Raw genomic sequence first — 26891 nt, forward strand, 5'->3', positions numbered from 1 at the left:
TCATTTTGGCGTGACTCTTGTTGAAGTTTCCTCCATCAGATCTGATTCAAAAGAGAGGAAGGTGAGAAATGTTTTAGTATAGATGCTCAAAATCTGTCCCTCACTCTTGTGCACGCATATACACAGGAAGCAGAGATGTTGTTGTGGTGCAGAACAGTTGCTAACTTCCTGTACCGCAATCGTGACACATTCCAGGAAACACCCAGACACACCTACATGCGCGCACACATGCACAAATATGTTCACACACTTTACTGTAACTCTCTCGTGCGTTTAACCCTGAACCTCCTACAGTCAGCCAGAGCTTATACTCTGTCACAGGGATGATATAACTTGTCACCTGTCAATGACACATGCAGTTGCACAAGTCTGTCGCACTCTTTGACAATCCGGGAAGATTACAAAAAAAAAAGGGGTGCAACAGGGTTGGGTATTGGGTCTGCTGACAATCTTACACAAACACTCACACGTTCTGTGTTAAGGTGGGAGGGTTGAACGCTCATTTTCTCACCTATCTGTTGGAACATTAACACTAACTGGAGAGAGAGCGTGTATGCATGTGACTGTACTTGTGAGGGTCAGATTTTGCCCTCGCGGATGTAGTGAAACTTGCAGAGAACGGACTTGTTAGTACATTTAAAGTGGTCTACACTTTTTGAAATGTTCACAAATCATGTCTGGCTGTACATCTAGAAATCTCAACATGTTTATGTGAGGACTAAAGTGGTTATTCAAATAAAGTTGAAGTTGTATGCGGGTGTGTAAATGAGAGTAGAGGTTAAAATATTTGGTTAAGCTATCTCTGAGTCGTAGGATTAGGGAGGCAAGGATGTACCGACTATTAACAATTACTTAACTATTAACCGCACTTTAATTCATCACGGTTAATTAATTTTAAAGGGCACCTATTTACCCTCTTTTATGAGATGTAAGATAAGCCTTTGGTGTTTTCAGAATGTGTCTGTAAATTTTTTGCTTAAAATACAAATTAAATAATTTATTATAGCCTCTTAAAATCTGCCCATTTTGGTGTTTGGTGCACACTGTTGCTGTTCTTGTATCCTGTGGCTTTAAATCCAAATGAGCGGCTTCTCCCCGCCCACTGCTCCCACGTGCGTGTTTGCTTTTCATCATGCGTTACATCAGATAAACAGCAGTCAGTGATAAAGACATCCAGCTCATTAGTCAAAAATACCAAGTAAGTTTATTCCATGTATTTGTGGTGGAGACTATTAAAGCCTTCCTGAAATGATGAGTCTCACACAAATGTCATTTTCAGTACACACATATTTTAGCATTTAATGACACCATGTGGCTGTGGTGATTATAGTGGGTAAAAATGACATGGCAATTTCACTGTCTTATTACAAACATGCTCTGTTTTAAAAATGTTAAAAACTTATAAACTTGTATAAATCACAGAGTTGTAAAAATATTTTAATTTCAGTTTATTAGCAAAAAAAAAAAATTTCAATATATACATGTTATTATAGAATCATGGCTCCTGTCAATCAATTCCGTGGCTGAGGAAAAAATCACATTCCTACGCGATGCAGTGGCCCTCAAAATCACTAGGATTTGGGTCCTGTTTAACATCAGGAAATATTAAAGAGATATGTAATAGGAAATATTAAGAGATTTGTTGTGTTTATATCACTCCAATATGACTGTGGACACACTATACCTACACACAGTTCTGTCCAAACAGCTTACAAAAGATGATTTTCATCATAGGTGCCCTTTGAAGGCTTCTCAAGACCGCATTTCTGCACAGAAAAAACCTGCTGCAGCTAAACAAAGTTATGCTAACGGTGTGCTTTAAAGTTCAGAGCTTGTACACCGAGGCTAATACGCACACACACTGGATTAACTATGCCTTGAGGCCATTGACTAAGAGTCATTTACATGTCACGTCTTTTACGCATGCAAGTTTATTTATTTTCTTGTGTGCATATTGTAAGTGATGTGCACACGGTGCACATGTAGCATGAGGCACTTGTGCTTTCCAGGCGCACCTAGTTGAAATAGCGCAAGCACACTGCGAGTCATACGACAAGAACTGATTATTCAGCTTCATACTTTGTATGGAATATACATAATTCCACTAAAATACAACATGAAAATACCAATTTTTAGATTATAGTCCAAAGTGCCTTTCAGACAGGTTCAGCAAACTTTGACTACATTTGTTCACTTTAAAAGGGAAATACTAAGCTAATATGATTCTTAGATTTACATTAGACAATTACTATTTTTTTATTTATTCTTATTTTTATTTATTTATTTGTTTATTCTTTGTTCTGTCGTTTATTTTCAGTGTCATATTATTACGTTTGTTTATTTTTATCTTAATTTTTTTAATAATCTTTTTATTGTTTTTAGCATAAGAAATAATCAACTACATAAACAGAACAAAAAACAACATAAAAAATAAAAATAAAAATAAGGGGGGGGGGTTACAAAGGCCATTTTAAAATACACAAATAGTCAGACACAACATAATACAACATCATCCAGAAAGCATAAGGAAATAAATAGAATTAAATATGAAACAATAAATATTTACAGAGAAATGCATAGGCTCCACAATTCGACTTACTCCAGACCAATCTCGCTTATAAAGAGTTACAAGTTAGCCATACTGATATAGAACATAATTGGGCTCCAGATTTTTAAAAATGTGTTTAGTTTGTTTGTCATCCCATATCGCATTTCCTCCATGGGAAACACGAAACTTAAGCTCCTAACCCAAATTTCGAAGACAGGCACATAATCAGACTTGCAATTTTGTAAAATTATTTGATCTTTGCTAATATCATACACAAAGAAACTGCATGTGATATAGATTTATCTCCTATTTCTGAGGTGTCTCCGAAAATGCCCAATTTCGGATCTGGTGACAGACTTATCCCGTATACTTGTATTACGTATACTCGCATTACGTTTGTTTTAACACCAAAAATGTTTTTTCCACTTACTTTGAAGTCTAAAGAGAAATGAACTAATGTTTGTTTTTTATTTTTAATTTGTGCTGGATTATTTAGTTACTGAACAGCAATAAATAACTCTTTAAAAATATAAAGAGTTTTCATGGTTTTTTTCTAAAACTAGTAGTGTTTTAAAATTAAAGAATGCATAATAATCATGATAACCGTGATCATTCCTCAGACTATAATTATACAAGCAAAATCTATAGTCGTTGCATCCCTATGTAGGATGTAGTAAGCGTGTGAGAGGTCTCCTCTAAATATTGTTTCAGAATGTTGTGTGTGTGTGAGAGAGAGAGTGATTGAAAAAGTGGAAATCGCATGTAAGTGTTTTGACTGCCAGCGTGTGAGAAGTTTGAGATGGCAATCTCAAACTTCGAGATAAACGAGTGTGAGTGATAGGGGACGAGTGGCTCTTGTCTAGGGTTTAAGCGAATAAATGATCATGGAGGGGAGAGACAGAAGGGTAATGAGCAGAGGATATATACTGGGACACAGGAGGCTACTCCTTGGGATATGGGATGCTACACCCCTCCCATATGTTAGCTACTCATTTTTGCAACTGGATATAGATATATTTCACTAAAAGTTAAAGTTCCAACACATTGGCATAGACTTATTAAATTAAGAGTTTTACACAACAGTCTGCTGTTGTAGGGACTTAACTGTGAAATCTTCATGCCCCTTAACATGATGCTAAAAAAACAATTTGCGATTGATTTACATGTCAGAACGACATCTTGGTGGTCCATGGCCAATATAAGCTGCTATGGCATCCAGACCTTCTGTCGTCAGTATGAAGCTCTGGCTACATGAGAATAAATAACAGCTTTAAATTTGGTCTGATGTTACAACAAGGATACCATAAGGCTTTAGATGATTGTGCCATTTGGCTGTGTCCTATTGACCTTATTCTAAAATGCGGAAGTGCGCCTGTTTTCGCGATTGTCTTAGAACATCCGTTTTAGTCGCCTATGGGAGAAATGACAAGGAATAATAAACGGTCAAACTACTAGCTCTACAAACAAATGTTTGCATGACTATACAGACCAAGTAGAATAATATAACAAGGAAATATCAGTTTACAACATCAAACAGCAAAACGAGCAGTTTTTAATGTCTAAAAATGAATGGAAATGAATGAGACCGGAAGTCTCGTGCCAAAGAGATTCAAATGGCAGCGCCCGCTCGTCTGCGGAGAATAAGGTCAATATCAGAATCATGGAGCTCTGAGAAAAGGGGTTCAACAGGTACTGATACTGGGCCAGCAAACAATTCTACACAAACCCTCACGTTTAGAGGAGTAATGATAGAAGACTTGGTCTGAACTTGGCAGTGCCTGATTATAATATGTTTATTGTACACTCTCAGAAATAAATGTACGCGAGTTGTCACTGGGGTGGTACCTTTTCAAAAGTTACACATTTGTACTTAAAGGGTCCATTTTGGTACCTCAAAAGTATATATCAGTACCTCAAAATTTTAAGGGGAACATTTTTTTTTTTAACTTTTAAGGTACTAATATGTACCCTTGAGGTATTAATATGGACCTTTTAGGTACAAATTTGTACCTTTTGTAAAGGTACCACCCAAGTGACAACTCGCACGTACCTTTATTTCTAAGAGTCCATTGAAAGACCAGTTTGGAGATTCTTAAACATGTATTTTGTATTCAAATAATGACAGACTTTTTTTTTTATGTTCAGATCAACTAACCTTTCCTGTTTTGTGTTTTTGAGGTGGGTTTTCTGTGGAAGTAATTGTTTTTTAATTGCACACCTCTCCACCCTCTTGCTACTGGTTACTGTCGCAGAAAGTTACAGTGGAATAGTGTGAAACCTCTTAACTTTGTGTTAATCCTTGCATTTGCTCCCTCATTCGATCACTCCCTCTCCCCCTCTCTGTTGTAAAACAATAACCCCAGTGTGTTTCTGTCTATTTTTGGAGCTTCAAGGCCACCACTAACCCCCCGGTCTTATTTCTGAGTTCTTCGAGGCACATCATAAATGGCTCTTGTGTGCGCGAGTGTTTACAGACAGTTACATTCCACACTCTTCATATGCACATTCTCATTCATCAGTGATGCATAGCTTATCTCCTCCTTGGTGTAGTAAATCTTAAACAGCCATATGGTTTTGCTCTGCTTGCTAAGCAATTCCAAGTTAATATTACTTCTTTCGTTTGAATTATTTTGTTAAAATTTGTATTTCTAGCAACAGGTTATCAGTTGTGCTGTTATATTTTTTTATATTTATATACTTGTTTTTGTTACACCGAAAAGTTTACTATTAACGAGACCCGGAATTCAACAGTTCATTTTTGGATTGATTTTGTGATCCAGGCATAATGTAATGCAGGCTTCGCAAAAAAAGCATTCAGGAGATAAAACTATACTTAAAACAAACGTGTAAGCTTGTGTGTGAGAACTAGAGCAGAGCTCATTTCACAGGCAAAGGGGGCAGTTCAGATGCAGAAGCAAAGCAGAATGTTAGTTATGAGGCTCAGAGAGACTATAAAATACTATAAAAAATGTTTTAATATTTTTCTCTGTGGTCCAAAATATTTCTCAAACTTCATAAGTGAGTCTTGTATTATTAATATTTATTAAAGCTTCATATTATCCCTTAATCTATTGTAATAAATTATAAATAAACACTGTTGTTTGGGATGTCTAAAAGGCAGTCATATAAAACCAGAAGATACTGTGAACTCAGAGATGATGCCAACCATGAAGCACTTCAAGGACAACACATAGAAAGAGATGATGCCAACGTTCGAAGACTTCGAGGACAACACATACGCTTAATACACTTCATTAAACATGTACACTTAGACATCACCTATATGCTATAAAATTACAGGTTAACTATGTCTGTAGATAATAAATTAATATTTAATTGTACCGTTAACTTAATTTGATTGTAGCGCAATAATGTGCACCTTTTGTAAAGCTGCTTTGAAACAATAATTATTGCAAGTACAGATAAACTTGAATTGAATTGTACAACATCAGGGCAAAATAAAGTTTGTTTTTTTAATTTCACTCGTTTGAAACCGCTTGCCAATATAAACTTTCTAGAAAGGTCAACACAATATCACGACAACTCGTAACTTTTTGATTTAGGGGCTAATTCGGATGAATTCGTACGATCTAATTCGTACAGTTTAGTACGACTTGCTCATCCCCCAATGACGGTTGGGTTTAGGGGTGGGGTTAGGTGACACGCCTCCTTTTTAAAATCGTACATTTTCGTGCAACTGAACTCATAAAAATTCATACGAATAGCCACTAAACTGGAAAAATGTAAAATACTCACGTTTTCTCATGAGATCAGGCTGGAAAGGTTGGTAAGCAGCCATTGGTTTATGATGATGATGTTATAGGTAGGTGTGTGCTGGACCTTGGCCTTCTTAAACATGGAAATCTACCGTTTATTTCTTATCTCTATTCAGTTCGTTGAGGTTAGACGCACATGAGTAAACACAAACACTGGAAAGACGAATTGTAATAGTAATGAAGTTATTTCGATTGAAAACAGAACCAAAACTAGTGTTTTAAATGTTAAAAACATGTTACACAAAAACATTGCTATAATCAGATGCTTTCTTAACTACTGTTTTAACATCGCTGTCTTTTTTGTTGTGATTATTTTGGTCATAAGAGGAAAGCTTGCTTCAACATATGTTCATATCAGCTAAATGCCAGCATTTAGATTTTCACAGTACATCGCTCATCAGCTATTTTCAGCTTCTGTTCTAGTAAAATTCTAGTAAAATGAAGGTGATTTTCATACTCATTTTGGCAGTAAAGCCAGCTGTGTAGTAGTCATAATTTATTTACAAGCTTTACAAAAATAGTGGATGATTACATTTTTGTGAAATTGGAAATCGGAGATAATCATTCTGCAAAATTCTGGTAAACTACTGCTTTGTGTTGCTGTACATCAGAAAAAAATACCACATTTAATACCATGTTTTTTCTCACCTCATAAAACTCACCTCTTAACTTGAGTTGAGTGTTTGGCATGAATCATTCTGTAGTTGTTTAATAGTTATGTTGAACCAGTCGCAGCAGTTAAACCCTCTTCTCTGCTTCATTTCTTGTGTGTCTTCTTTACGACATATTTGGAGTTTCGGAGAGCATCCTCTAGCTTTAGGATGAGATTTACTAAAGATCTCAGAGCTATGTTTATCTGACAAGATGTGCATGAGATTGACAGATATTAATTTAATTTCGATGCAGTGAGAATATCAGGGCATTTGTCATATATGTATTATCAGAATGCATATGTGCAAAGACATTGGTCTCAACATGCTTATCCACACACACACACTCACAGATTCACTCCATGGCCTCAAGACATGCACTTTGAATACCAGCTTAGTGCTATTTTCAGCCTTCACGCTCACCTGTTAGTGTTAAACCACTGATATTCTGTCTCCTTTTCCTTCACTGAGTTATTTTCAATCAGTTTACGTGCACACATTTGCTCTGCTCACAGTCTCAGCAGAGGTGTGAAATGACCAGCGAACAGTCACAGGTCCAGTGTACATTACATAAAAATCTACTGCCGCTGAAACTGAGTTTTTTTTTTTTTTTTTTTTTGAAGTTTCAAGCTGCTCATCTTGTTTAGTCCAGTTGGAAATAGAAGAAAGGGTTTTGGATAGTGCCAAAGAATATCCTTCTAAATGTAATGAATTTGATTTATCTATCAATTCTCTTCTTCCCCCGAAAACTCTCTCTCTGTTGGCACCTCCCATCTGAGAAGAGAGGAGACAGAGGAAAAGCTGTCTTTGTTTTGCTTTTTTTTCCAGCCAACAGCTGAATCCCTCCTCTGTGCTGTCTGACAGAAACTCCTTCAGAACTTTCAGAGTTATTTCGAGTCTCTCTCACTATCACTCTCTGTCTCATCCGCTCATGAAATTTCAATTTCAAAGTACTTTATCGGTATGTTGGTTTTGCATACAAATTTTCTAAACTTTCAACACACAAAAGATTAGTAAAGAAACAATGCAGCACATGTTAAAGATAATAAATCAAAAAAATATACAGGATAATTCAAAAGTTTGCAGTGAGTATGTGTTGTTTTTTGTGTTTGTTTTAATGAGTTTGACTTTTGGTCCAAATTCTCTCAAAAGAAACATTCGAAAGCTGTTCTTTATCCGGTTCACCAGCATTTTTTGGAAACTTAAATGAGTTGCATTTTAAAGATGCATCATTCTAGAAATCGTTCTAGGAAATTATTTTAGAAATCTGGAGTGATCGATCTCTATTTGGTCTTCGTCTTAACAACTTGCTGTCAGAGAGTTTCAGTCACGTTAATCAGGGAAAACTATATGTTAGGTTGCCAGTTCAATAGGGTTAGGCAGATAATCAAAGATTTGATCTATTCATTTCGAACAAAATACCATACACCCAAAACAATACTTCAAACTATATTTGTTTCATCATGATCAACAAAATATCCATATAAACTTAAAACAACACATAAATTTAACGGGTTCGGGTTTTTTGTTTCCGGACCTGGTGCATTTCCCCAGTTAGCTCACTTTATTTACCATGTGTGAATCCAGCAATCGCACTCGGATCCGCATCAAAACAATCGGTTCGATCGCCTGAATGAGGTGGTCTCGGCTGAATTGAAATGAACTCTGAAGCAGATCGATTGTAGTAAGAAAGCAAGACGATCCGCACCAGGCTATATCACAGAGTATTATAGATACAGTTGAAGTCAGAATTATTAGCCCCCCTGAACTATAAGCCCCAGTTTAATTTTTTCCCCTATCTCTGTTTAACGGAGAGAAGATTTTTTTCAACACAAATCAAAATATAATAGTTTTAAAAACTCCTCTCTAATAACTGTTTTATTTTATCTTTGCCATGATGACAGTAAATAATATTTTACTATTTGAATAATAAATAATATTTTACATTTTATTTTACTAGATATTTTTAAAGACACTTCTATACAGCTTAAAGTGACATTTAAAGGCTGAGCTAGGTTAATTAGGTTAAGGCAGGTTAGAGTGATTAGGCAAGTTATTATATAATGATGGTTTGTTCTGTAGACTATCGCAAAAGAAATTAGCTTAAAGGGGCTAATAATTTTGTCCCTAAAATAGTTTTTTTAAAAATTGATAACTGCTTTTATTCTAGCCGAAATAAAACAAATAAGACTTTCTCCAGAAGAAAAAATATTATCAGACATACTGTGAAAATGTCCTTGCCCTGTTAAACATCATTTGGGAAATATTTAAAAAATAAAAACAAATTCAAAGGGGGGCTAATAATTATGACTTCAATTGTACTGTATGTATTAGCCATATATGGCTAAATGAAAAGAGAATTATGAGTAGGGGGGATGTCATTCCTACTGCTAAATGTGCGTTTTAGGTCAAATATGAAGGGCTGTCTATCCGTTAGGAAAATTGACTGAACAGCAGTCTTGGTTTATCAGTTATTTCTTTATATAATGTAAAGCCTGTAATGCATAATTGTAGCCACGGCTATGTATGAGAAAGTCTTACCTCCGAGATGTTTGGTGGTGATGCCTGTGGGTGTCACCATTCAAAATTAAATCGCAGCTTTTTGCTTATAATGTCATATTGCTCATCATCATAAATTAAAATAAGGACCCATGACAGCTGAGCGGGACTCTGAAAAAGAAACGGTGAAACTCTGACCAATGTGTGGAGAGTTTACTCGCACGTGACTTGTTTTAGCTATTTTAGTCTGTTTCGAAACTTTGCCATGTGAAAGCGAACCGCACCAAGAACAAAACGCAACATTGTAACAATTGTAATCCCTGTTTTGGAACAAGAGACTCGATCTACAGGTGTGAAAGCACCCTTATTCTTACTCACGTACTCCCAGGGCCATTTATATCGAAGTCGACAATTAGCCCCACCATTTTGGTGTTTCGTAACATGTCATTTTTTACGAGGTGGGCCATTAGCCCAACTCTCAACCCCCAACCTGGAGGACCAGGATATGCACACATACATTTCAAACAATTAGCTTACCTAATTCAACTATACCTCATGTCTTTGGACTTGTGGAGGAAACTGAAGCACCCAGAGGAAACCCAGGCAAACACAGGGAGAACATGCAAACTCCACACTGAAATGCCAACTGACCCAGCCAGGGCTCAAATCAGCGACCTTCTTCCTGTGAAGTGACACCGCCTCCCACTGTGCCACCGTGCCACTCAAACAACAATAAAACCAAGATTGACACAGAATCAATGAATGGCCCTGTTAACACCTGGATTGAGTCTATATAGGGTCTTTTTCTTCACTTTAATTTGGCAAAATAAGCTTGTGGAGTTGTCAAATGTATTTATAGCTTAATCCACACAGCAACCATTGTGTTTTTGTTTTATTATTTTGCAGATTTAAAAGTTTCACATGCGCAGACGTATTAACTCAAGAAATGTCAGAGCTGCAGTACATGATAAAATCAAAGAAGAATGCAGTGAGCATGTGCACAAGTTCACTGAGTACAAACTAAGGCGACGTTGCAGTCCAGATTTTCATGGCCTTGTTTCGTTGCAAACTTCTTCTCATCTCTCTGACTCAGATGTATGTCACTGATCTCAGTACACACGTGTCTACTACCTGCAAAACATCTGAAATGGGTTTAAATGGAATTCCCAAGAAAATTGAAAACTTTTACAGATTGACCTAAATCCATTTGGAAGTGGCACGAAAGAAAACAACAGACCTGCCAAACTATACCAAAACACTGTGGGTTTGTGTTAGAATCAGGACTGGTTACAGAACATTGGATTTTTACCTTTTTTGAAAACTAAACTTGTAACTTACCACGGTAAAGTTACAATTCTACATGGCTAACATGTTTAAGCAACACATTCGTTAACGTTTAACTTCATACCTAAAGCAGCGAGAGCGTCAACATAGGCGAAAGTCATTCATTTTCAATGCGAATCAGTGGCGTTAAGTGGCGAAGAGTGGCGTTGCACATCTTCGCCGGTGTGACGTCGAAGAGAGTTGAAATCAAGTCAACTTTATGGTAATGAGCTATGACACGGTTCGGCGCCAAGCATTTAGAATGTAGAAGTCTACCGCTTGAGAGGAGTCTAGAGAACACTGTGAACGTTAGTTTCAAGGGTTTGATTATTGCAGTCGCCGGATTTCCAATTATTTATGATGTTTTCTTACAGCGACACACCTAAAAACAAGTTACTAGTGAGTTGATAGGCCTTAATGTTATTTAAATATATATATATAAACCAGGGGTCGAGATTAACCTTTTTGCTTGGTAGCACCGGTGCTCCTAACTTTAAAAATGTAGGCACATCAGCCAAAATTTAGTCGCACCCACCAATTATAAGCACCGTTTAGCGCTTTAGTTTTTCGCGGTAGTAGCTCTCTTTGTCATCCCAAGCCAGAAGGCATTGACTGAGTGATTGACAGCTAATATTTCAGTGCTAGAGTAGTGGAGGGCCAATAAGGAAAGGGCGAAGGCTGGGCAAGCATTACTGACTTGGCTTAGTTTACTGAGGCAAGTTGACATGACAATTGTTTTAAACCAATCTTGAGCGCTGCGTTAATGTTTCAAGTGCAGACAAAGAGCTTAGAGATGCATTCTGCGTGAATGTCTCCCGAATCCGCACATGTGGTGAACATTTTGCAGTAAAAAACTGGTCGCACACAACAATTATATGCACTCGCACAAATGCTCCCAAATATATTTTGAGGTCGCATAGATAAAATTTCGAGCGCATATGCGACCAAAATGGTCGCAATTTCGAGCCCTGTATACATATATTTCTTAAATAAGCAGGACTGTCAGGGTAACTATAACGACAGTACAAAACACTATTGCTGCTTCTGAATATTTCAGACATATGGGCACATTGGATATGTGGAGTAAAGCCACACCACACGCAACAACTTGATCTTTCGTAGTTAAGTGAATTTGCGCAACCTTTTCATGCAGGACTGAAATCGATATGCTTCAACAGCCCTTTTAGATACGAGATCAATGTAGTGAAATTTGATGCTCCTGCTGGTGGAGCAGTAAAGGCAGATAAGGTTGTCGCCAGGGCGGTCTGAGCGAACTTTGACGCTTGTCTTCGTTGTGAAAGCACAGTAAAGCCTGGTTTATACTTCTGCGTCAAGTGACCGGCGTAACCCACAGCGCATGCAACGCGCGAAGCTGTGCATTTATACTTCTGCGCGCTGTCTCTGTCGGTCTGCATTAACACTTCCGAAACGCTGGTTGGCAGTGAGGTGTAAATGTTCCTCTGTGTCGAGTCGACTCGAGTCTTCTCTGCTGTTTTGCTTTTCCTGAACACTTCCTGGATGTACAAGTGGCTCAAACTCGCTCATTTTGAGGCAGGAACCGGCGGACGTGCAACAACTTTAAATATGAGGTAAACACAAAACAAAACTTTCCATCCGGAGCTCCTTCACGGGACTCCACACTTGTAAACAATCGCTACATCGGGCTCGCGCCATTCGCACGGCTCTCGGTCCTGCCCAGACTTGTCAGCGATACCAAGCCGACCAATCACAGAGCTTGTGCTACGCATTGTTGCGACGTGTAGTTACAATTTTTGAGAGGTGCACGTCAGTGACGCCGATGGCCACGGCGAAGGGCTTTGCGTCAGCGCCGTAGCATACGCCGGCGTTTGACGCAGAAGTATAAATCAGCCTTAAGATTAAAGTCAGCAGTTGGAGAGGAGCTGGTCTTGTGTGATGGTCTCAACAATGCCTCAAAGTGGTCCATCTTAACACATTCTCAATCTCAAGTTCACACCGGTGTTTCACGCCATCCACTTGTGATGGGATTGACTAAGACATCTTAATACCAGATGTGATCAGAGCCTATCACTACGCTGACGCAAAACCACTGAATGAGATAATAGTATACAGATGAGAGGATGGCCTGCTATCTGATGGTGTGCAGCTTTGGCTCAGGCGGACGCGTGTCGGCTTTCCTCCAGTAACTTCCCCCATTTGAACTCTCCCAGACGTTGCAGGAAAATGTGGAACGAGGTCTTGAAATGTATTACATAGTGTGAAAGTGTGTCACTCTCTCTTTCTTTCAGTCTCTTTCCATACGAGCACACCAGTCCGCCAGTTTCCTCGGATGCTCTGAATTCTTTAAATACTTCCTATGTAAAGACTAAAGTGCAGGAGTGCCTGCGAGATTTACATTCTTGAGTGCAATCGATGCCTGAGAGAGAGCGGGAGAGAGAGGCAATTTGACCTGAGTGACAACAGACTACTAGAAGAGAGCTATGATCTCATCCTTCTCTCTCTCTTTCTCATCCCATCCCCCTTTCCCTCTCTCCATTGTTTCCATCTTTCTCCCACTCCCTCCTCAGGCCCCCTCTTTTCTTTTCCTCCTTGTTCCGTATCTCTTTTCTCTTCTGTTCCTTGTCTAGTCTCTCCTCTCTTTGTCATCTCACTCTGTTCTTCTTTCGAAGTTTTCTCCTTTAACTCTCACACACTCGGGCGTCCCAGGACAGAGAGAATGTCTCTCAACAACACTAAGGCAGTCAGGTTGTTGCATTATTGATGTGGTGTGTGAGTGCCAGTGTGTTTGCGGGTCGGTCTGTAATGGGGATCTAGTGTCTCCCCCTGGGGTGGGTGGTGTGGGGGACACTAGAGAGGGCGTATGGGGGAGACGAAGGTCGTAGAGGTTAAGTAGGGTAGGGGGATGAGGTCATACACTCTCACACAGCACAGCATGCTATTAAGGCACTCGAACAACACACAACTCATCACACACACACAGGTCTCACATCGGTTCATGTTCAAAAACTTGCAGAGAAGTCGTCATTTAGATTTTAGGAATATGAAACACAAGTTGGTTTGAAAGTTAGTTTTACGCATTGAAAACTTTTAATCTGCATTTATGTGTTGATCTGATCAATAGGTTACAACGTTAAAGCATGTTACAAATATACCCTCGCCGGCCACTTTATTAGGTACACCTTAATAGTACCGGGTTGGACCCCCTTTTACCTTCAGAACTGCCTTAATCCTTTGTGGCGTAGATTCAACAAGGCACTGTAAATACTCCTCAGAGATTTTGCTCCATATTGACATGATAGCATCACACAATTGCTGCAGAGTTGTCGGCTGCACATCTATGATGTGAATTTCCCGTTCCACCACAACCCACAGGTACTCTATTGGATTAGGATCTGGTGACAGTGGAGGCCATTTGAGTACAGTGAACTCATTGTCATGTTCAAGAAATCAGTCTGAGATGATTCACGCTTCATGACATGGTGCGTTATCCTGCTGAAAGTTGCCATCAGAAGATGAGTACACTGTGGCCATAAATGGATAGACATGGTCAGCAACACTCCTGTTTAGGTAGGCTGTAGCGTAGGTAGGTAGGCTGTGGCGTTGACATGATGCTCAGTTGGTACTAATGGGCCCAAAGTGTGCCAAGAAAATATCCTGCACACCATTACACCACCACCAACCTAAGGCAGGATGCATTCATACTTTCATGTTGTTGATGCCAGCAGAAATCAAGACTCATCAGACCAGACGACGTTTTTCCAATCTTCTATTGTCCAATTTTTGTGTGCCTGAGTGAGTTGCGAGTTTCAGGAGTGGCACCCAATGTGGTCTTCTGCTGCTGTAGCCTATCTGCCTCAAGGTTGGATGGGTTGTGCATTCAGTAATGCTCTTCTGCATACCTCAGTTATAACATGTGGTTGTTTGAGTTACTGTTGCCTTTCTATCAGCTCGAACTTGTCTGGCCATTCTCCTCCGACCTCTGGTATCAACAAGGCATATGCGCCCACAGAACTGCCCCTCACTGGATAGTTTCTCTTTGTCGGACCATTCTATGTAAACCCTAGAGATGGTTGTGCGTGAAGATCCCAGTAGATCAGCAGTATCTGAAATACTCAGACCAGCCCGTCTGGCACCAACAACTATGCCACATTCAAAGTCACTTAAATCACTTTTCTTCCCCATTCTGATGCTCAGTTTTAACTGCAGCAGATGGTCTTGACCATGTCTACATGTCTAATACTGTGTTCACATGAGACGCGGTATGCGCGGATGAATCGAGCTATTGGCACGTAAATAGATACGTGAGTATTTTGAGTTTACTCACTTATTCGCTCGCCAGATCAACTTCATTCGCACATCAAATTCACTTCACAACAAACCGGATTCGCATCATGGGCAGGGCTTCTGTCTGCGTCCACCAGATCCTTTCTGAGGTGCACCCAGTTCAGATTTTCCAACTCAAGCGATTTGCACAAAACTCAACTGCCGCCTGTTTATTTGCGCGAATCATGTCCTTTGCGCCGCCTCATTCACGTGTATCGCGCTACAGGATGTCTGTTCGCATGTCTGTTTCTCTTCAAGAAATACTCTTACATGTTAAGGTGCACAACCATTTTACTATTACGATTTTTACTAAATATTTTTTGATGAGGTGCCATGAGATACAGAGTAGGTGTGTAATAGCTATAACATGATTAATATCACACACATACACACTAGTAGGCACAGATACAGTTACTCCTCTCTCTCTCAGCACACTTACAATTATCAATGTCAATACACATTCAGATCTACACTTAAAGTCACACCAGAATCTAGTCCTGATCCAGATGTAGACTGCATGAGTCTGCTGTGGTGGACTACTGCTCTTTGTGTGTCTATTACAGGCCCAGATTGGCTAATCGGGAGGACCGGGAGAATTCCCAGTGGGCCGGTTCATTTTTTGACCGCGAGGGCCGGTGTCCCTAGCTCCAGAATCTGTTGCTCTCAGCAGTCACACTTTTAAAATTAATTAATTTATTTATTTACTTGACCAAAGTCTTCTTATTCATTATTTTACCGCAGCTCTGCTCTTTTTATCTATTTTCTCAGCCTGCAGGTTAATGATAATATAACTTAGATGAGTCTACAATCAATGTATAGCTGTTGTGGTCCAGTGGTTAGCACATTAGGTTATGACGCCACCGATCCGGGTTTGATCCTTGCCTTAGTAATTTATTTTTTTCATTTTTATTGTTAAGACATACAATACTGTTAGGGTTGTTGAACGTTTGAAGTTCTAAAGCTGCTGTTTTCTCAAAAAAAAAAAAAAAAAACGTGATAGTGTAATTAGAAACTGAATTGGAAATGACCTTATTTTAATATAGTCAGTCGTGAACTGAGGTGGGCCGGTCTGAGGCTTGAAACTCCAGGGCTGAAAAGGAGTCCCACTCCGGCCCTGGTCTATTATATACAGGAAAAACTCCAACAACATTGATCTCGTTTTTTTAAGATGAAACCTCTTCGGGCATTGTGCACGTGTGTGTGTGTGTGTGTAAGACTCATGGTGCCTCCTCTACATTGTTCATCAGGGAGTTTGACAGACATATTGAATTTAGCTCAAACTTCTTAGTAAGGATCCTTTTCATGTGTGTGCCGAAGTGTGTGTGTGTGAGTGTGTGTGAGTGAGAATGTGAGCCCTGAAACAAGATCCCTGTCTGCAGTTCCTGAAGTCAGACTTTGCTCTCCGGTGCATGGTACATTTGACCTCTTAAAGGAGCAATCAGATGTACCCTCTAAGTATGTGCGTGTGTGATGTTTTGAGAGCCGGTAGAAGTGTAAAGTATGTGCTGCGCTTTCTGTTTGCTTTATGAAGGAAAATGATGAAGTCAGTCCAGGTGTAAAAAGCACATTTACATTCATCAACGGCCTTGCAGAATGCACAGGAATGGCTGTGTTTTTCACTGCGCTTCTTGAAGAGAGAAAAATGTTGTTCAGGTTGTTGGCAGGTAGAAACAGGAAAAACAACAACTCAAGTGTTTATTTTAGATCTGTTGAGTCATCGAGAGGAAGTGATTGGCCTGTTTCTACGAATCAGTAAATTGTCGGAAGTTGTCGGGTGAAGTGTTTGGATCATTTTTAATAACAAGCTAAAGTAATTCAAGAATTGATTTAAGGTTTATTTAAGGCCATACTAGGGCTATGCGATATGGCAGAAATGCAACCTCAAGAATTATTTTCCATATTGAATGATAACGTTTAGGCTTGGGCTGGTATTAGATTCTGACGGTATCATAATCTTGGATTAAAATATCACAGTATTGTGATTACTGCTCTAAAATATATTCTTTTTAATGTTTTGGTAAAAACAGGGCTTCTGCAGGTTTCATCATATCAACTTTAATACTATTTTTAAGACCTTTTAAAGACCATTATGAATTAAATTTCAGACTTTAACATGGCAAAACGCTAATGATTATCATGAATAACTAGTGGAATTTTTTTACTTACTCTATTAAAATTAAAATGCAATTATTTCTTAGCCACATGTTTTAAATAATGTGTCAAAACAAGCAAACTCTAGTTCTATACATATATATTTTTATTAGTATAACCTTTCTTTTAAAAACTATAATAAACAAAATTCATGCACAAGCAATTTATGCACTTTTAAACAAATGCTATTGTAAGGATGTAAGGAAGACAATTAAACCATATTGCTAAACAGTTAATAAATGTTAATTTTGTTAAACGTTTTGTTTAGATTGATTTGTTGGTTGTACCAATTGGCCGTAGCTTTACATGGACAATAAGTGAAAATTAAGACCTGTTTAAGTGTGGTTTATTCATAAACTAATTTCGAGAGGATCACGTGCTTATAATCAACACGGCTGGCTCCTTGTTAGCTCCGTAATCAGCCCTATTAGATGATTACGGAAGCATTATAAATAACCTGAGTTTTTCACTCCAGTTATCCTCGTCTTGAAGCTCCCCCCCTTTCCACCCCTACATCCTCCCACTTTTTCTGATCGGGCGACACGGCGGCCCAGTGGCTAGCACTGTTGCCTCACAGCAAGAACACCGCCCGTCCAACCCATCGGGCCGGTTGGTGTTTCTGTGTGGAGTTTACATGTTCTCCCCGTGTTCGCGTGGGTTTTCCCCGGGTTCCCCAGTTTCCTCCCACAGTCCAAAAACATAAACCATAGCCAATCGACTAAAAAAAATTATCACCCAATACAACCAACCCAAGCTCATTCTGGAAACGTAGCCCCGCGGACGTTTCTGGAGACCGCGATTTACGTGGCCGGAGGTACGGGCCCGAGACGCGAAAAAGCGCGCAGAGCGGCCTCTCGCGGATCCGCGAAAACAAAAAAACGCTCGAATACGTACCTCCCAGGACGTAAATCGCGGCCCGCAGAAACGTCCACGGGGCTACGTTTCCACAATGAGCCCGGGTTGAATACAACCTTAGTTTACACTTCTCATGGTGACACGCAGGGGGAGTTCTTCTAACGGGAGGGAGCCCCGGGCTCGAGGATATTACGAGCTCAGGGCTCTCTCCCGGGACAGCATGCCAAATACACTTTATTGATTATCAGCTAAGTGTGAACTCTTGAAACGTATTTAAGACCCACAACAGCATATTTGAGTGAATTTAATACTTTTTAAGGGCTTGAAATTTTAAAAAACCCAAACTTTTTTACCCTTTGAGCATAATATATTTTATTTTAAGAAACATTTATAATGCTTTGAAGCAGTAAACATGTCAGACTGAGTAATGAAAATTAATCATTGACTTGATTCATTGCTGTCTTCATTTGTTTCGAAAACACAGATTTCTTTACAATTTACAATATACAATTTGTATACTTTTTCTACTGGAGATACTGTTGTCTTAAAAAAAAAACTAAAACTAAAAAAAGTAAATAAAAATCTCACTCATACCTTAGGAATGGTATAGCTGAAAATTTTGGTGGTTTAAAAGCCTTGACTTTTCCAAACCGCGGTATACCCTGAAAATGGTTATTGTCTCATGCCTAATAACAATATATATTTTGATATCAGTTGTTAATGCTTCTAGATGTAAAAGAGTACCCCAACAATGAATGAATCCACAAAAACTATATAGTCCACTAAATGACATAACATTTTCGGCCGATAAATTTTCGGTGGCCGAAAATGCGGTACATTTCCAATATCAACACACTTTTAGAATCTCATTGTTGCACATTTCTGCTTATAGTATATAGTATTTTTATAGTATTTTTTTAACTTTGCTTTAAAATCCAGTAAGTTCAATATTCGCTCATTTAGGTTTATTTATTAATTAGTCAAATTTAGTTTTTATTTTTCACAATGTTACACAAAATAACCCTTCATTTCCAGCTTTTATTTTTATACAATCTTAAGCAAAGCTTGCTGGGAAGTAGATATGTGCTGCAACTTGGTTTAATACAATCCAAGTTTGAGTTCAAGGTCATGTTTTTATCATGTACATTAAACTTTCATTATTATTCGAGTAAAATTTACTCATTTATTTAATTTCACAGTTTGGTTTTCAGTGTTTAAAAACAACAGAAAGTCTATGGATTGGCCCCATTTATATAGGAAGGATGTGTGTGTGTGTGTGTGTGTGTGTGTGTGTGTGTGTGTGTGTGTGTGTGTGTGTGTGTGTGTGTGTGTGTGTGTGTGTGTGTGTGTGTGTGTGTGTGTGTGTTAGAGAGAAAGTGAGTGTAAAGAGGATCAGCTGTGAAGATACCACTGTGAGCCGTTACCCTATCCGACCTTTACCAGCCTCAACCTAAACCGACCCTGGCTGACCCTGCTTCACCTCAGTGACTGGACACCCTCAATCCTCTCTGCCGCTCTTTCAGACCATTTCTTCTTTCTTAAAAGCGCAGAGAGCTTTTAAACATCGGATAGTGTGCTAGATTGAGGTCGCGGTGGCTCTCAGACTGACCTCATGAGAGAGTCATTGATGAGGAAAGATTTGAAGACGTAGAGCTTTTGACAGATTTAAATTCATGCATCTAGAAGTGTTTGGCTGAAGTGACTTGTATTGTATTTTATCTGCTCATATATTATCAGGAAACAGTTTGCCCCAATACCTCATAGTCTAAATTGTGTTTCCTATTTGAAAAATATAAAAATTAAATGGACAAATGAAAAAAACTAAATTGTTTCATGCTGTATTTTAATGTTAAAGAGGAAAGACATCGGTACGACTTTATTTTGATGGTCCCTGTTCCACATTTTGATGACTAAAGGTTGCATTGTAACTACATGATAATTAATCCTCATTTGAGTATTAGTAGACTGTCTGTTTAATATCTGCTGATACTGCTTCTACAACAGACATTCAACTGACTATAAGAAACTTTTCAAGTATGTCAACTTACACTAACCCCAACCTAACAGTTTACTTATAATCTAATGAGAATTAATTGGCATGTATATGCAATGCAACCTAAATGCAACAAAATGCGTTAAAGGGACCATCAAAATTAAGTGATATCAAGACATCTTCATGTTTAAACCTGAAACTAGTGTACTCGTTTAAATTGAAAACAACTTTAAATTGACGTGTTTTTTTTTTTATTATTTATTTTAATGCTTGTTGTTTGTGAAGTGCTTTGTGGTGCATGTATGTTGGAAAAGTGCTATACAAATAAAATGTATTATTTATTATGATTATTATACTAAATTAACCACATAATGGCTTCCAATATTGATAAATGTTCGTTTATAATAACTTTCTGAAATTGTTTAAATAAATTGGATAATAAGTTATAAAATATTAATTATTTATGCTAACTTCTATTTGTTTTTTTATTTAGGCACCTATATTAACTTTGTCAGCATCTACACAATTACAATTTAGGGATGCTCATTTCGGTTAATTTTGCCAACTTACAACGGTCGCTTATTAACGGAATAATAACGGTTAACTGGTCAGATTAATATTAAATTATTTATTATTTTTAAACTGACATGTCTATTTTGTGTGACACATTAAACATTGCGTTTTAAAATACCGATTAAAATAACATGTGAACATATTAACAACAGAACATCTTTATGCACCTGTAGTGTTTCCAACAGCACAGGAAAGCCCGTTCTCTGGAACGGGCTTCCGCCCCACATCAGACACGCTCCAACTCTACCTGTTTTTAAAAAGCGTTTGAAACACCATCTTTGTTCCTTAGTATTTGAGCCTTTTTAATGTTGAGGGATTTGCCTTATGTTTTAATTGTTATTTATGTGATGTAGATTTCATGTTTAGTATTGATTGTGTTCAGCACTTTGGGCAACGTTGTGTTGTAAAAAATGTGCTATATAAATAAACTAAACTAAACTAAACAGAAAAATAGAATAAACTAAATAAAAAGAATAAAATAAATAGTCCTGCCCTAGATATTTTTTACTTGTATGACAAATTTAGATTACAAAACGAAAACACTGTCTGAATCCTTTTTAAGAACCAGCGTTTTTTTTTTCCCATTATGTTTTTTCATCTTTCAAATAAAAATAGCAGGCTACCTCAAATCCATCGCTCCATGCAAAATAGGCCTATGCATTTAATTAATACCCCTCTCTAATTCTTATATCACAAGCCTCTCAACATTTTTAATAAAAGTCATTAAAGATTAAAGATTATATCTCGAACATCTCATTTTACATTAGAGTTTGTGTCCTTTTATTTCCTCTCGGGGTTCATGTGTACGCGCTGCGTGTCATGAAAGACAATGACAAGGCTCATATGGTGACTCTTTGTAAAGTATAGGCTACTATAGCATATAACAAATTTGTTATTTACATATGATATAGCATTCATTTTCATACATGTTATATAAGCTGTAAAATGAAAGCCTCGGTTTGGTGCGGCTAATCACACCGAACGCACTTTTCCATTCCAAAAACGCGAGGCGCACCACTCTGCCTTTTATATTGACAAAAAGTGCTTTTTTTTAATGTCGCTAGAAAACGACTGAATCAGCTGCAAAGTGTGCGAGTGTTGCTGTCGATGTTGTTATAATATTATGTAATATTTAATAATATTATATTGAAGATATCTTGAAACAGCGACAACTAGTCTCTCCTCCATCTTTTAAAGTTCTCTGTAGTCGCCTTGATAACACAAATATTTCTGTTGCCTCAATGGAAACCCGCCTCTGCTTTCATTTGATTGAAGAATGAAAAAGACGTGACTGACGGAGCGCGCTTTTTCTGCTCAGGGTTTACTTTAATTTTAACTAAAAAAGTCACAGCACGCAACGGCAAAAATGCGAGACGCGCAGGGCACATAAGCAGCGTGCAAAACACTCACGGCCATTAGTAAACCATTGAAAAGATAGCCCTCTCAACACAAAAAGCATCTTCGCTGTGATCGGCCCCTTATGCAACCAAACTTCAAAAGTATATAAAATAATATGTTTTAATTATTTAACTGATATCATTAATCGGTTACAAACATACTCTTTTGATTAACGTTTTTTTTAACATTTCTCTTAAAAATAAAATAATACTATATTAAAATAGTTTATTTACACTGTGAAAATGAATATCTACACACAATAGATAATAACAACCAATAATCAATAATAAAAATGTCTTTAGCTGCTTGTTCAAACTGCTTATTTAAAAGAAGTTGAAACAACACACCTCTTGAGTTTTTTTGGGACAACTTAATTTTTTTATGTTAATTCTACTTAAATTTGTAAAAACAAGTAAACTCTCTTTATCGATTTGTGTTGCGACAAAATGAAAGAATCGTGTGGAACCCAGCATTTTGTACAGTGTATATTCCATGCTGAACGTTATAATATTGGGATGCCTGAATTCAAAGTTGAATAAATTTTCGGATTCATGTTTATTTAGGCAAAACTGATATGTAAGGATTTTAAATATTGGCAGTAGTTCCTCTCCAGACCTTTCTGTGTAAATGGAAGAGTACGGCCTTTATGTAGCCCAGATGTATATTCATATCCATAGTGTATAGTAAACCTATTGAATATGATTATAGTAGTGAAACACATTCACCATCTTGATTACATGCTTGCGTTCAATACTTGTCTGTCCTTGCGTCTGGATGTATCAACCAGAGTTTGACCTTCTCTTCCTCCTTTCTCCGTCTCTGCAGGGTTTGCGTTCCCAGACTGGGCCTATAAGCCCGAGTCGAGTCCAGGCTCCAGACAGATCCAGCTGTGGCACTTTATCCTGGAGCTGCTGAGGAAGGAGGAGTACCATGATGTGATTGCCTGGCAGGGAGACTATGGGGAGTTTGTGATCAAAGACCCTGATGAGGTGGCCAGGCTGTGGGGCGCACGCAAGTGCAAACCTCAGATGAACTACGACAAACTCAGTAGAGCTCTCAGGTAAGACTCTGACCGTCCATTAGTCCTGAACATTATTTCTGTTCATAGTCATTTTTCAAACATGTAAACTGTTTATAGTACAGTTGTTTCAGGCATAAACCTCCTTGAGCATTCCAGCGTAAAAGGAACACTAAAGGATTTTTTTTTTTAATTTAGCTTAGCTTAGCTTAGCGTAGAAAATAGGCTCTTTTTACAACTCCCCTGAAGTTACACAGTTGACTTTTACAATTTTTTTTTTTTATTCATTTAGTCGATCTTTGAGACTGGCGGGAGCGCATTTAGCTTAGCTTAGCATAGATCATTCAATTGAATTAGGCCATTAGCATCTCGTCAAAATGAGATTATAGTTCTGGGCCATATTGTCCAAGAAAATAGCAACTTTTTTGTTGTTGTTGTTGGTGTTGTTGTTGGATTCAGAAGATTCAAGCTTTAAACAAGAAGCTTGTCAAAATTCGTTTTATTTATTTATTTTTTTTTGAGTGAGATGCTAATGGTCTAATTTGTTTCAATGATTTATGCTAAGGTGAAAATTGTTCCCGCCAGACCTGGAGATCAGCTGAATGGATTCATAAATGCTCAAACTCAACTGTTCAACTCTAGAAGAAGTTGTAAAATGAGATTAGACCATTAGAAAATGTGAAGTGTTCCTTTAAGTACCTTGGATATAAAACTTGAACTCTTGACCTTACAGTTACCAGGTCAGACCTTTAAGTACTAAGAGGTCATTGTGTTTAAAATTCATCAGCTCTCAGTAATTGAAGGAGGGGGGAGGGGGACTAGACTTTGGAGAAACTAGGCTCAGTCGGGGTGCCGAGCTCTCCTCTGGCTTAAATAAATATACATTGATTATTGATCAGAGCACATCACACCAGCATTAGGTAAGAATGAGTTTGTCACTGCCCCTTAAGCGTAATGAACTTCTATCTTGTGGAAACTGCATTTTATCCAGGCAGCTCAGTGAAATGGAATAAATCGAAAGGTTTGAGGCATGTTTTTTTAAAAGCTGCACTTATTTTAACCTGAGAACCGCATTGTTGTGGAACACAAAGAACAAACTACTGAAGATGGCAAAATCAATGAATAGACACGTAACTTTTACAACAGAGTTTCAAAGTTCCTAGATCTATTGGCAGATGTACCCGCTTTTAGTGTGTTAATATCACAGGAACTGGGAATGATTTTATCTCCTGGAACTTGATTTGGGCAAACTAACTTGGCTTCTGCTTCAGAGCAGTGTCTAATCCAGAACAATAGTACCATCACTACCAGTGGTGAAATGTACACCAATTAATGCCATAATCTACACACACAGAAAAAAAAATGCCATACTAAAACACAAGCATGTTATTTTTATAACACATACACATAAACACATCTCAAGTGTTGTTACTTCCTCCGCTTCGTTGACTACATTTGCATGGACATCAGTAATCAAATTAGTTGCCTTAATCTGGATAAGACAATAAATATGATTAAGATGTTTGCAGGAGTTGCTTTTTGAATGATCCGTTCAGGATTCCATTTTACAAGTTTTAGCACATTATTTGATTAATGTCATTGCGTCACCACGCTATCTAACGTTTTCCCCAGAGTTTCATGTTTTTTTGGGTGTTTAATTTAACATTTTTCGGCTTTCACTGCAGTTTGGCGGTTTCACTTTCATTCATGCCCAACTTTCATCCATGACAGACTGAGGTATTGGATGCGAGTATGAAGTAAGGACTGGTGGAAGGGTGTTGTTTTAATGGAATTTGATACCACATGCCAAATGGAAAAGAAAAACATCTGCATTTCGTGATGTATGTCTGTGTTTCTTTACTGGCTCGGTAGGTGCAGAGAATAGTGTCAAACAGCCGTGTGTGTGTATCAAATATGCTGTCGCAAAATGTGGTGAAAATCCTACATGACGGTAATAGTTTAACCTCTTAAGGGCCAAGATGTTTCGTTACATGCATTTTTTTATTTCCCTTTGCTATTTGGGCTGATTGGAACCTAATTAGAATAAAACCTAAGTATCATCTTTTGATATGATGTACTTTGAGAGTAAAATGATGTCCATATATGTGGATTCATGGTCTGAATTTACATAAAACATATTTTCCTGATGGTTTTTTTAATGCATATATAACATAGAATTTTTTTGAACATCTTTTGAATATAAGAGAGTAAAAACAACATTTTCCCTCCATTTTGGACAGTTAAAAATAGTGTTTGGGACATGTCATATGCTGCAAAACAGTTGCAGGATGACACTGTTTGTCTGTACCAAAATATAAAACATTTACCACATTAAGTGGTATTTTAAATAGCCACTTAAGAGCTAAATATTGGCTCGTTTCCACTGACTGGTACAGTACGGTATGGTTCGGGTCGGTACGGGTCACCTTTATCAGGCTTGCGTTTCCACTACCAAGGGTACCCTTTTGGTGGGCGTGGTGTATGACAAAGATTCAGTCGACGTCATTTTCGCTCGAGAAAATGTCTTCAATAAAGCTGCACAGGTTCACATATCATATGAAAAGCACTTCTCACAAAACAAATGCTTTACACACATAAATACTTCTTTATAAATGTTTATTACTAACTTTTCTATAAACAGGTCGGCGCTAGTGGTGTAGTGGTTAGTGCGTCGACACATGCACTCTGGTGCTCGCGGCAACCCGGGTTTGATTCCGCCTCGCGGTCCTATGCCGATCCTTCCCCTCTCTCTGCTCCCCATGCTTTCCTGTCAATTATCTATACTGTCCTATCAAAAATAAAGGTGAAAACCTCGAAAAAATAATTATAAAAAAAAAACTTTTCTATAAACAGGAGATGATTATAACTGCAGATCAATGACAGTGCGAAATAGCCTACTGTAACGTCTGTAATTATATTAAATAAATAAATAAATGAACATATATGAACACATACAGACCCTTACAGTCTCCGATATGTTACCAACTACAGAAGAACTACACAAAGCAGACATTTCGTCATTAATTAGGTTTAAAACAACACAAAGTATAGCCTACAGTCAGTGAAAACCTCTCATCTGTGTCTGTAATCTTCAGCAGCACATGAAGCCTCTGTTAGAGAGTAATTCCATCATTCCCTGTTCATATTAGTCAAAAAGGTGATGATAAAAATTAAAACAAGGCAGTTTGTTCACGTTTGCTGAAGAAATAACGTGCTCCTTGGCTTCGCCTTTTTTCCCGCGCTCCACTCTCGCGTTTGTCCTTTTCTTTCTGAATGTGTCATTCTCGCGTTTGTCAGGATCGGGTTTCCAAAGCTTGTCAATAATCAAGTGCATGTTATTATTATCAGATCAAGAAGTTTGTTATTTCAGATAGAGACGCGCGGCGAAAGCAAGAAATAAAGCGAAACTACTCGGGCTTCAGACTGGCTCGTTAAAACTACGCGGCACAGGGTGAATCTGCTCTTCTCCATGGCTTTGTGGCTGTTTATCAGGACGACGACAGGGATTGTTTGCAGGATCCACCATGGCTGCATATGTATTTATAATTCCGCTGTAATGTCTCGCTGTGTATTTCAAACATGGCGGATCCTTTGTTTACATTCTGGCTTGTTGAGTCTACGAATGACGTATCTCTGTAAACCAATAGCGTTCAGCTGCGCGTGTAGCTCCACCTTTTGGGACCCTTTCTCAGTTACCACTGAGTGGTACGGTACGGTTTGGTTTGGTACGCTTTTATGGCTGTTTCCACTGTCAAAAGGCGTACCAAACCGTAACGTACCACTTTTTCGGGAAAAAAAGTGGTAC

The 26891-nt window shown here is 38.2% G+C and overlaps 1 protein-coding gene across 50 annotated transcripts in view; it reads left to right on the forward strand.

Moving 5' to 3' along the window:
* Positions 1–26891, forward strand: part of erfl3 (Ets2 repressor factor like 3) — a 112383-nt gene that overhangs the window by 46016 nt on the left and 39476 nt on the right. For all 50 annotated transcript variants that reach the window (XR_015511088.1, XR_015511067.1, XR_015511073.1 and 47 more), the window contains exon 2: positions 22894–23128. Coding sequence is in view for 3 of the 50 variants with exons in the window: in XM_087286707.1 (XP_087142833.1) it covers positions 22894–23128 (235 nt within the window). In the remaining 47 variants the exon portion in view is untranslated. The remainder of the gene's footprint in view (positions 1–22893; positions 23129–26891) is intronic.

The sequence above is a fragment of the Danio rerio genome, chromosome 16 (assembly GCF_052040795.2).
Source record: "Danio rerio strain M-AB ecotype USA chromosome 16, GRCz13ab, whole genome shotgun sequence".
Classification (NCBI taxonomy): Eukaryota; Metazoa; Chordata; class Actinopteri; order Cypriniformes; family Danionidae; genus Danio; species Danio rerio.